The following is a 12742-nucleotide window of genomic DNA, read 5'->3' on the forward strand; positions in this document are numbered from 1 at the left end:
TTTTTTTTTAAGAACTGATTTTATTTGCATAACTGACTAAAGGAGTCTCATTTGTAACCAAGATGGAATTCACAGTATGTTGTTACATTCACGCTTAAAAAAATATATCGCTAGGGCTTCCCTGGTGGCACAGTGGTTGAGAGTCCGCCTGCCAATGCAGGGGACACGGGTTTGTGCCCCGGTCCGGGAGGATCCCACATGCCGTGGAGCGGCTGGGCCCGTAAGCCATGGCTGCTGAACCTGCGTGTCCAGAGCCTGTGCTCCGTGACGGAAAAGGCCACAATGGTGAGAGGCCCGCGTACCGAAAAAAAAAAAATATATATATATATACACATATATATATACATATATATATGTGTATATATATATATGTACAGGAATTTGCAAATTGATATAAACATACATTACTTCCAAGTACATTTCTCCCCTTCTTCCTGGAGGAAAAAGAATAGAGCCATCCAGCAAGTCAACCCCTTCAAAATAACTTTAACACAAAGGACGTAAGTATCTCTAAATCAAAAAAGTGGTTCATCTGACCTACAGGTGTCACGGGAGAGAACATCATGGAATGACAGCAATGACAACAGCTTGACTTCAGATGGAACCGGACTATTTAAAATGGAGTTTCCAGGAAAAATAGGCACTGATTTCTAGAAGGAAATTCACTCCTTACTGAAGCTATTTATTGAGCCAATATGGCTGGTTAACATTTCACTAGTGTAAAGTAACCCAGCGCAGGACTCGCGGACGACGCCGGTTGAAACTAAACGCACAGTCGGGTCACAACTGGCGCTGCCTGGGCTCCACTGAGAGCTGCTGTCCCCATTCCCCAGATGTAGAGGACCACCCCAATTTCATCTCAGGGCCTAAGTCCATTTCTTCCCATACTGCAACTGTCTAGCATTATACAAGGTACCCTTCTGCTTACCCACTTAAACTACTTTTCAAGTTAATTAGAAAAACTTTTCTTTAAAAAACAAAGGAAGAAAGAAAGGCGCTGTGAGTAGTACCAAAAATTCAAGGAAGAAATAATTCCAATCTTATACAAACACTACCATAGAATAGAAAAAAAGGGAGAAGACGCCCTTAAAATGTTTTGCATAACCCTGATATCAAGAAAGGAAAATTAAAAGCCAATATCACTCACTGACATAAAGTAAAAGAGAAAAAAATCATACAATAATTTTTAGAGACACAGAAGAAGGATTGGATAAAATTCTGTTTATAATGGGGGGAAAAACTCCTTAAATTAGAAATAAAACTTCCTTAATCCTTAAATGATATGAAAACATGTACAGCAAAACACATTAATGGTGAAATGTTAAAACCTTTCCTCTGACATCAGAAACAGGACACAAATGCCCACTATTACATTTATTTGATATTGTACTGGAAGTTTTGGCCAGAATAATAAGGCAAAGAAATACAAGTTATGTAGATTGCAGAATAAGAAGCAAAGTTGTTATTATTTGTAGATGATACTAAGGAGTACAAAGAAAATCCAAAAGTACCTACAGATAAAATATTATAATTAAAGAGTTTAGTAAAGTTGCTGAATTTGGAAAATCAATATAAAATCAATTTATTTTATAAAGCAGTAAACAGAAATTGACATTTTAAAGATAGAATTTATAATAATTAAAAAAAATCAAGTAGCTAGGAATAAGTCTAACTAATAAAGTATAAGGCCTCTATGGAGAAACCATATGCCTTTGTGAAGAGACACTAAGATGACTTATATAAATGGAGAAATATATGATGTTCCTGAATTGGAAGATTCAATGTTTTAAAGTTATAAATTCTCTTCTCCCCCAGGACAACATTACTTTAAACATTACATTACTTTAAAATTCATATGAAAGAATAAAATAAGAGCTAGGAAACTTCTTAAGAAAAAAAGTAGGATTAAAAATTTGCCTTACTTATTATTGACTTGTTATAAAGCTATATTAATCAAGATAGTCTGATATTGGTGCACAGGCAGAAAATTTGACAAATGTAATATATTAGGGAGCTCAAAAATAGACATATATATATGGAATGTTTGAACATTACAGAGATGGCAATTCAGAATGTCTTAGTCTGCTCAGGCTTCTCTAACAAAATACCATAGACTGGTGGCTTAAACAACAGATATTTATTTCGCATAGTTCTGGAGGCTGGGAAGTCAAAGACCAAGGTGCCAGCAGTTGGTTTCTGTTTTTTTTTTTTTTTAACGTCTTTATTGGAGTATAATTGCTTTACAATGGTGTGTTAGTTTCTGCTTTATAACAAAGTGAATCAGCTATACATATACATATGTTCTCATATCTCTTCCCTCTTGCGTCTCCCTTCCTCCCACCCTCCCTATCCCACCCCTCTTGGTGGTCACAAACCACCAAGCTGATCTCCCTGTGCTATGGGGCTGCTTCCCACTAGCTATCTATTTTACATTTGGTAGTGTATATATGTCCATGCCACTCTCTCACTTCGTCCCAGCTTCCCCTTCCCCGTGTCCTCAAGTCCATTCTCTATGTAGCAGTTGGTTTCTTAATGATGGTCTTCTTCCTGGCTTGCAGGCTGCAGCCTCCTCACCATGTACGTATACATACACCATGTATGTATACATACACCATGTATGTATACATACACCATGTATGTATACGTGGTTTAAGAAGCAGCTCTGATATTTCTTCCTCTTCTTATAAAGACACTAATCCCATCATGGGCTCCACCCTCATGACTTTATCTAAACCTAATTAGTGCCCATAGGCCCCTCCTCCTAGCACTATCACAGTGGGGGCTAGGGCTTCAATATATGAACTAGGGTAGGGGGTGGGGCACAAACATTCAGTTCATAACACAGATCAATGCGAAAAGATGAAATGTTCAATTAAAAATGGTTATCCATACAGAAAAAGATTAAATTGGGTCTTAATTTAAAAATCAACTTCAAGTGGTTCTAAGACTCAAATGTCAAAAACAAAAACAAAACCCAAAACAACGTTCAAGCTCTTAGTGGAAAATACAGGTTAATGGATTTTAGACCTTGGGCTAGAAATAATTTCTTTAAAAAGACACTGACAGGGCTTCCCTGGTGGCGCAGTGGTTGAGAGTCCGCCTGCCGATGCAGGGGACACGGGTTCGTGCCCCAATCCGGGAGGATCCCACATGCCGCGGAGCGGCTGGGCCCGTGGGCCATGGCCGCTGGGCCTGCGCGTCCGGAGCTTGTGCTCCGCAACGGGAGAGGCCACAACAGTGAGAGGCCCGCGTACCGCAAAAAAAAAAAAAAAAAAAAAAGACACTGACAATAGAATAAAAGATTAATACATTTGTAATAAAATCAAGAAACTTCATTCATCAATAGACATCTTAAAGATGTGAAAAGGTACAAACCAGGAGAGGATACTCACATATACACACTGACAAAGAATTAATATCAAGGATATATAAAGAACTCCTACAAACCAATATAAATAAAAATAACAATAGAAAAATTGTAAAAGACATGAACAAACATTTCACAGAAGAAACATATAACCAATAGATGCACAAAGAGATGTTCTTTTGCTGTAATTAGAGAAATATAGATCAAAACCAAGATCAGGTAGATTTTTTTGTTTGACAAAAATTTAAAAGCCTGACAATGCCAAGTGTTGGAAAGTCTGTGGATACAAGAGATTCAGGCCTATATATTGCAAGTGCATGTAAAAATCAGTACAGCTACTTTGCCAAATAGTTGAATATTAGCTATTAAATATAACGATTACTCCTAGATAAATACTTGCGAGTTCCAGAATTTCTATTCCTAGTTATATACCCAAAAGAAATTCTTGCACATTTGCATCAGGAGGTATATATAAGAATGTTTATATTGACAGTGGGCAACAGGAGCAAAAATCAGGAAACAATCCATATGCCTATCAACTGAATGAATAAGCTACGGCATACTCACAAAATGGAATGTTTTACAGTAATCTAAATAAATGAATTACAGGAACACAAGATGATTGGATTTTAAAAATAAATATTAGAGAAAAAAATGTACCAAAGTATCACATACAGTATTTTACCCTTACTATAAAATTTAAAACAACTAGAAAAATATATATGTGGGAGTAAAATATAATACAAAAAAAAATTCAGAGGAGCAAAGAATGATGCACATAGAATTCAGGATGATAGTTACCTTGATCTGCTGGGTCCAGGGAGTGGTAGGAGGGACCATTTGTACGATCAGATGTATATCACTACCAAGGTCCTGGCATTTGTGGGGAGGTACTGTGTTCACAAATTCTTATTACTATTTCGATAGATAACTACATATATAGATATACAGCTAAATGATACTGGATAGGTAAGTAAATAAACAATGCAGGTCAGGTATGGACTAATGATGACAGTTTATCATAATCCAATTCTGTGAACTTGAGGTCCAACCGTATAAAAATAAAACAAAACAGCACATGTGAGAGAATATAAAGCACACAGAATCACCAATGAAGTATTCTTGCCAAAAATGTTTAAGTTCAACAAAGCCTTTAGACCTTCTTTCAAGGAGTGAAAGTCCTGAAACCCAGGAGACTTCCTGCCTAGTTCTTCGCACTAACAGACCAGAATCAATCTGGAGGAAAAACTCTTGGATATAGTGCAAGGCTCTTATCGACGTGGTTCAGCTTTGACTCCAGACGGCAAAGAGAAGTGGAGAGGCAAGCATAAAAATAGAAGCAGAGAATTAAAAATAAAAAGCAGTGTGTGCTAAAATCCTTAATGCATTACAAAAGAGAGTAATGGCTCTGCGGCCGGCCTCCGGACTCAGAACCCAAGACTTATCCTGCTGCACGGCCTCTTCATGACCAAGTGGGCACCTGAGTCCAAGTAGATTCCCATGTCTGGTGCTAAGGAGACAGAGAAGGCTTTTTGTGGACAAAACCTCCAAGAACCTAGATCGGGAACTCAGAGCACGGGTTGAAGGGTCTGCCATTCATCGAAAGGCAGAAAGGAGTCTTTGCTCCGAATGGACAAAAGAACCATTTGTAAGTCAATGTGCAAAGAAATTAAGTGGGAGGATGCCCCGATTAAAGTCTGCTGGTTATTGAGGAGGACCCAGTGAAACTACGTTAGGCTGGAGTAGAAATTCTCACTATATAGACAATTATCTGGCTTCCCTGTAACAGAAATAATACTCTTTCTGAGTACAATTTTTCCCCCCACAGAATGTGCAGAATTGTTAACAGACATCAATTTTCTACAAAACTACTTACCCAGCTGTGAAATTTTTTGTCTCAAGGTGCAGACTAAAGCCAGTAATACCAAATTTTCTGAAGTGGTTTTGAAAAAGCCATTATATCTGTGGCAATGAACAGAGCATCAGAACAGATGATACTCCACCAACCTTGAAGAGATAGGGACACAGGATGATCCTAGTCCGCCTTTTAAACATCATTTACACCATTCACAAGGAGCCTGTATTTAAAAGTGCTGGCATTTGGAGGGCACTGAAAACACGGTGGACCATGGAGCTCAAAGGGCAGACCACAGACTTAGATGATAGTTCCAACACTGAAATAATTTACTTTCTAAAAAGGCTCTCAGAGAAGATTCCTGGGCCATTCCGCATGAATTTGGAGAGATCAGAGAGACCAGAGAGTCACAGACTTTGAAACAGGAATTTCAAATTTCAAAGGGTGCTTACGTTGGAAACGTAGGCTCCAAACAGAAGGTACTTTCTGGCTTGAGCAAAAAATCTCCTGTGACTGTTTTATGCACACAACAACTTCCTGATAATAATATCACCCCTTCTTAGAGATATGGGCCAGAAGAAGAGAACCTACTTTCCTTCCAAGTTCAACACCTTGGGGACATTCTCTTGTTTAATTCAAGAAAATGATCAAGTTTGATACTCCACTGCCAGATATGGTCCTTCTGAGATATTACATATACTTAACTGCTGTAGCTTGGTATTAGTATCCCATGAAAGCTGGAACAGAGAATGAATTTCTAGCTACAGTATCACTATAGCATTGCAAGATGCATACCATCTGGTCCTGACAGTAGACCAAAGGGTATAATAAGATTTTTCAAAGTTGAGGGATACCAGGGAGTTCCCTGGCAGTCCAGTGGTAGGACTCGGTGCTTTCACTGCCATGGCCTGGGTTCAATCCCTGGTCGGGAACTAAGATCCTGCAAGTTTTGCACCATGGCCAAAAAAAAAAAAAAAAAATTGAGGGATAGCAGAGAAAACTCTAATTTTAAAAGATACATGCAAGTTCACAGTAGCACTATTTATGATAGCCAAGACATGGAAGCAACCTAAATGCCCATCAACAGATGGATGGATAAAGAAGATGTGGTATATATATATATATATATATATATATATATATATATATATATATATATATATACATATACATATACATATACATACACACACACACAATGGAATATTATGCAGCCATAAAAAGAATGAAATAATGCCTTTTGCAGCAACATGGATGGACTTAGAGTTTACCATATTAAGTGAAGTAAGTCAGACAGAAAAAGACAAATATATGATATCAGTTATTTGTGGAATCTAAAAAGATGATACAAATGAACTTATTTACAAAACAGAAATAGAGTCAAAGACTTATGGCTACCAAAGGGGAATGGGGGAGGGAGGGATAAATTAGGAGTTTGGGATTATCATATACACACTACTATATATAAAATCGGTAAACAACAAGGATATATATATATATATATATATATATATATACACACACACACACACACACACACACATATGTATGACTGAATCACTTTGCTGTACACTGGAAACTAACACAACATTGTAAACTAACTATACTTCAATAAGAAATAATTTTTAAAACGTTGAGGGATAAATTATACTATGTGGAAGTAAAGTTTAAAATAAGGCTACGCATCAGAAATATGGATTTGACCAACTTAAATCTTAGAAATAAATACCATCTCACCTCAAAATAAATAAATAAATAAATAAATAGTAACCTGTGAGGTGATGGACATTAACTAACCTTATTGTAATAATCATTTCATAATAAACATACATATAAAATCATAACATTGTACACCCTAAACATGCACAATGTTATTTGTCAATTATATCTCAATAAAGCTGGGGAAGAAAAAAGAAAGAAATACCATGAAACTAATTTAAAGACTACAAAGAAACCACAATATAAAAACAAAAACACAGTTAAGGAAAAGATTTTACACACACACATCATTGATTTTACATACACACACACACACATATACACACATAATTTGGATTGTATTTTTTTGTTCTAAATTATATTCTAGAATATTGCTCTTCTGACTGAAAACAAACATCTAGACCATCAGATCCCTGAGAACAGAAACCAGACCATTAATATCTGAATACCCAGAGCTCAATACAGTATACTGTAAATGGTGTGAATTCAAAAATATTTTTATTTAGGTAAATAATTTAATGATAGAACACTCAAATTTCTTTAAACACAATATTTCAAGTTACTATATTTTTGTCTGAGTACAGATCTGAAGTGGTACAAATTGTATCTAAATATTGAACCATGAATTAAGCAAAAAGGGTGGAAAACAATTCTTCTGACTTAGGTTTCAATTCCTTACTCCCACTCTTGCTTGCCTCAAATGATTTCTATTGAAGATATTTAGGTAAACCTTTAATGGACAACATGTGAAAAGGTCCGTTGACTATAGGGCTAATTGAGACAAGCTCATGGGTACTGAGCAGGGGGCCTTCGGACTTTGAAAGGTCCACTTCCTGCAGAAGCCATTCCTGTTCTCTTTTCTACTTTAATTCAGACCTGCTTGAATGAAGCCCCATTAAGTAGCTACTGACCACTTACGTACGTAATATATAACTTAAATGTATAAATAACTTAGAAGTAAAGTAGAAAAATGGTTTTCTTTTAAAGAAAAAGCAAATGGAAGACCAGCCACCGCTCTGGAGCACACCAGGCATGACACTGAGCATCCCCTCCCCAAATGTCTGCCCCAGCCCCCATTTGTCAACATCCATCACCCTGACCCTCTTGCCTCTGGCAATATGGCTAGACTTACCTCAGAGGTTTCACAGATAGAAAAAAGCTGAAGGAAACTGGGGATTCCATACCAGGTGTACATTCCACCAGCAGTGATTGACACACATGCCACGTGCGATCATTGACACTGGGAGCCTGCCTCTTTTCAGCTTTACAGGCTGCTTAAGAACACTTCTTATTGAGAGAGACTCTGCTGGTCTTGGATCATCATGGAATGATGAGGCTTACTTTAGTAAGAATGACCCTCTTACATTATAGGGCCAAAGAACACATGCACAAGAGTGTGCGGATCAGACGAACTATGTTTTTCTGTTTTTGGTTTTTGTCAGTGCCTATATACATACATATGGTACAGTTTAATGAAGTTGCTTTTCTTATGTTTCATTGCTTTGTAAAATCACATCATATATACAGTCATCAATAAAACTCACAGATGGCCAGTACGAAATTTAGAAGTTTCCAACACTGTAAAAAAATGACAAGGAGTTATCAGCCCTCAGGTAAACTTCAGGATGGGTCAGCCCTAACATTAATCACTGTGGACTGCAAGCACTAAGTTCTGTCTAGTTCTATTTGAGAGGAGAGGACTTCGTCCACTGGTAACATCACCTGATCACCATCAGGGCACAAAAAGTTCTCATGGCTTTGGCACTCTCTGTTCCCTGGAAGGGTTTCTGACTGGTGGAGGCAGAGAGGACAGTGAACGATCCAAAAGGAATCAACAACCCCTAAATGGGCCAATAGTACATCCTGGAATCCTACCCAGGCCAGGACCCGAGACTGGAAGCCAAGAACTGTTGTCAACTACATGGGTCTTCATCCAAGCACAGAAGCACAGCCCCATCCCTCACCCCTTCCTCAGTCTAAAGTAGAGGAGAGGGGAAGCTCTTTGGGAGAAGAGAGGAAGGAAATTTGGTACAGACAAAGGCCAGGCTACTTCCCAGAGGCCTAATGCTCTAGGCCACACCTAACTAAGAGTGTGGAATATGATCCCACTTTGAAGATGAATAGCACGATTTTAAGCGTAGAACATCTCGGGAAAATCCAGGATGCCTACTCTGAAACTTTAACTCGAGGCTGTGGAAGACACATCACTATGCAGGTATATTCTCCTCTTAAAAATCTAAGATGACAGAGACCACCCCGGTGGTCCAGTGACTAAGGCTCCACGCTCCCAGTGCAGGCAGCCCAGGTTGGATCCCTGGGCAGGGAACTAGATCCCGCATGCCACGACTAAAAAAACATTCTGCATGCTGCAACTAAAGATCCTGCATGCCGCAACTAAGACCCGGTGCAGCCAAATAAATGAATAAATATTAAACAAAAAATCTAGATGAGAAAAAATATGAAATCTTGCCATTTGCGACAACATGGAGGGACCTTGAGGGTATTATGCTAAGTGAAGTAAGTCAGACAGAGAAATATAAATACTATAGGATTTCACTCATATCTGGAATATGAAAAACTATAATAAACAAACAAAACCCCTAATAAATGAACAAACCAAAACCAAATAAAACAAACACGTCATTACAGACAACAGAGTAGTGGTTATCAGAGCGGGTAGGTAAACGAGGGAGACAAAGTGGATAAAGGGGATCAACTGTATGGTGATAGATGAAAAATAAATTTTTGGTGGTGAGCACATTGTAGGGTATACAGATGTAGAAATATAATGCCATAAATCAAGATTACCTCAATAAAAAATAAAATAAATCATTGTAAATGAAAAAATGTAGATGGATATTTTCGTTTTCAAGCACCAAAAACTTTTTAAAAACTTTAATTGGCTAATATAGTGCACATGTTAAGCAGACTTTTAAAGAGACCCTACATCTTGTGTGGGTTAAGTAATCATTTATAACCATCTTGAAACATGTTTAACTCGGTTTTTCTAGTGACATGAGATTAAACATGGAAACCAAACTGTGTTTCACTCACAACATATAAGCAAACAAACTGCATGTACATGTGTAGATTTATGCAAAAGCCCGGTGATACAACTATGTTTAGCTTTTCAGATTAGGTACATACGGCCACCCACTCGCCCTGTATTACCTCACCAAACACAAGCGCAGCAACTTTTCTATTTCAATACAATTATGGGCAGAAATTATATGATATAAAATAGAGGTTCTTCCATAAAGGTTAAGATTTAGCATATAAGCAGGGAAGACAAAAGCAAAGTTCCCATGAAGTCAAAAATAATACCACACTGGTCCAGTGCTCCATGAAACTCTGAGTTAAATTATAGTCCTCAAAGGCGTGTACTTGGATCCAGATTCACCAAGACACTTCAGTATGCTTCAAACTGGCTCATCATCATCTTCCTGCTGTATTCATAAGCCAAAAATAGTGCCGCATTGGCAGGGAACGCTCGAATCAAAGTAGCTTTCAGACCAGAATATAAAGCTGCTACTCCTTCCTTTTTCACAACACTTAAAAGAGTTCTGATAAGTCCTGCCTGTTTTCCAAGCATGGAAAGAACCTGAATTCTGGATTTGATACAATCCACTGGGTATATGACAAGCCAAAGGCAAATTCCAGCAATTCCACCGCTTAACATCAAGGGGACAGGGCCTAGATCATCTTTTGATCCATCCGAGGCAAAAAACGATCGGCTCAGTTCATAGCCACCGAAGAAGAAGAAGTAGCCTGGTACTACTTGAAACAGAGTGCCCGTGAGTCCGTGGTAGAAGCCCAAGGGGCCATCCTTTCTAAGGATACTCTTCACGACGGACCAAACTGTATTATGGCTCTTTGCTATCCTCCCTGACATCTCCAGTTCGTGCATGGTCTGCAGCCGGCACTTCACCAGCTCAGTGGGGCACAGGGCCAGCGCGCCAAACGCAGAGGCGATGGAACCAGCGGCCGCAGTCTGCAGATCATTCAGCTTCGTCTGCTTGTCCAATCCAACCACTTTCCTCACGAACTGTTGGCAGAAGCCGTAGCACAAGAAGAGGACTGAGTTCTCGGCGACGTAGGCCATCAGCGCGGGGCCGGTCCCTTTGTAGAAGCCCCGCAAACCCACCTGGGAGTATGTCTTCAGGCCACAGTCGACGAGGCCCTTGTACAGGCCAGGGAACGTCTGCATCTTCACTTTCAGTGTGTCGAAGGGCTGCCCGGTCAGGACGCATGCTGTGCCCCCAAGGGCCCCCGCGGTGAGGTCGATGGCGGCTTGGATGGCAGGACTGGATTTCATGTTCGCCCACTCTTCTGCTGGTCTCCGAGAAAGGGAACTCTCTGGAGCTTAGGAGGCCGTCCCGTGTCCAGCCGCCTGCTCTTGGCTCTCTCTCCGGCGCGGGAGAAGCCGCTTAACCCCAGACTAGGCCGCGGGCCGCCCTCCCCACGCACTGAAATAACCCCCGGCCCGCGGGCCCGCGCGCGCCTCTCCTGGCGCCCTGCGGCTGCCGCGTCTGGGCCCTAAACCCGTCAGCCGCCCTCCCGCTCGCTCCGCGCCGCCCGTTAGTCCCAGCGCCCGCGGGCCCCGGGGCAGACTAGAGAAACACTTCTAATGAATCTCAATACAGCAGTAGAAAGCTGTCCGATAAATTCCTGCGATTACGGCCAGAAACTCTAGGCGCTGCTGCGGCGGAGGAAGACTTGCCTTCCTGTTCGGCCAGAGACCCCCACCTCCCGGCAAAACAAAATGGGAGGTATTTGATCGCGCCTGGGGTCAAAGAATCAATCTACAGAGACAAAGGTTTAAAATAGGGAAAACGAACAAACACTTTGCGGGGTTTACCTGACAATCGGTGGCTCCTTCGGATCAGAAAACCCTTAATCGTCTCCGGAGAGAAATGGCGGCTCCACAAAGGTGCCGGCCGCCGCGCCTCTCCAGGTGTAGCTCTTTGCCCGCCGGGGGCTACGCCGGGGGAGGCCTGAGGCGGGCAGATCCCCTCTTTCGTGGTAACATCGCCGAGGATCCTGGCCTGAAGCCCTGTGAGCTGGTGGGACGCACACCCTCGTTATTTCTAGAGGTTAAGTCAAGGCCTTGTACAATCGCATTGGAAAACATCTATATACAGCTAAAAAACTTGATATAAAAGACCTGTGTGGCTCCAGCGCTCTGTGCGTGCTAAGTCTCGGCGTTCTTGCTGAGGAGCCATGCAGCTTTATGCAGCAGAAGTTCTGGATATAACTGACTACAGGCCTAGTAGGCAAGATGCAGTTTGGGGCATCAGTGAGGGTACCGCTGTCAGGACACATTTTTCCTCCCATATGCTTATAATCCCAGCGTTGGAACGAATTCTCTTAAAGTTTACATTTTAAGCCCTAGGCGGTATTTTACTTTGGGGATAAAAACAAAATGGTGGAGGGGGCAGAAAGTATGCTAAAAGGATTCTTTCATTTAGAAAGCTTTCCTTGTCTGATTCTTTGGGTATCAGTTAATATTTAAAAGTGAGGCACCTAAAAGCAGATTGTGCGTGGATACTGTTTGTCAACAGGTAGACTTCATTGTAGTAAGTAGTGACTTGGCCTTTTCTTTGGAGAGTGCCCAAATGTATCTGGATTTCTTTTCTCTGGTACCATATGGTTTCTTCAGAGAATAATCTTCCAGTCTTGACTGTGTGTGTGTCTGTGTGTGTTTGCGGGGGAGGGGGGGTGCGAGTGGTGTTTACCTTGGGTACTGATTTAATGACACCAAGTGGGAGAAGAGGGTTGACATCCTGCAGTCAGAAAACAGA

General features: G+C 40.5%; 1 protein-coding gene across 1 annotated transcript; it reads right to left on the bottom strand.

The window, feature by feature from the left end:
* Positions 1-10350: 10350 nt before the first annotated feature.
* On the bottom strand, positions 10351-11256 carry LOC309819648 (mitochondrial ornithine transporter 2-like; the record flags this gene model as incomplete). Its single annotated transcript, XM_082650001.1, has 1 exon — positions 10351-11256. One exon carries the CDS (start codon positions 11254-11256, stop codon positions 10351-10353), a length of 906 nt encoding a protein of 301 aa, XP_082506127.1.
* Positions 11257-12742: the final 1486 nt, after the last annotated feature.

The sequence above is a fragment of the Grampus griseus genome, assembly GCF_964374135.1.
Source record: "Grampus griseus genome assembly, chromosome: 3".
Lineage (NCBI taxonomy): Eukaryota > Metazoa > Chordata > Mammalia > Artiodactyla > Delphinidae > Grampus > Grampus griseus.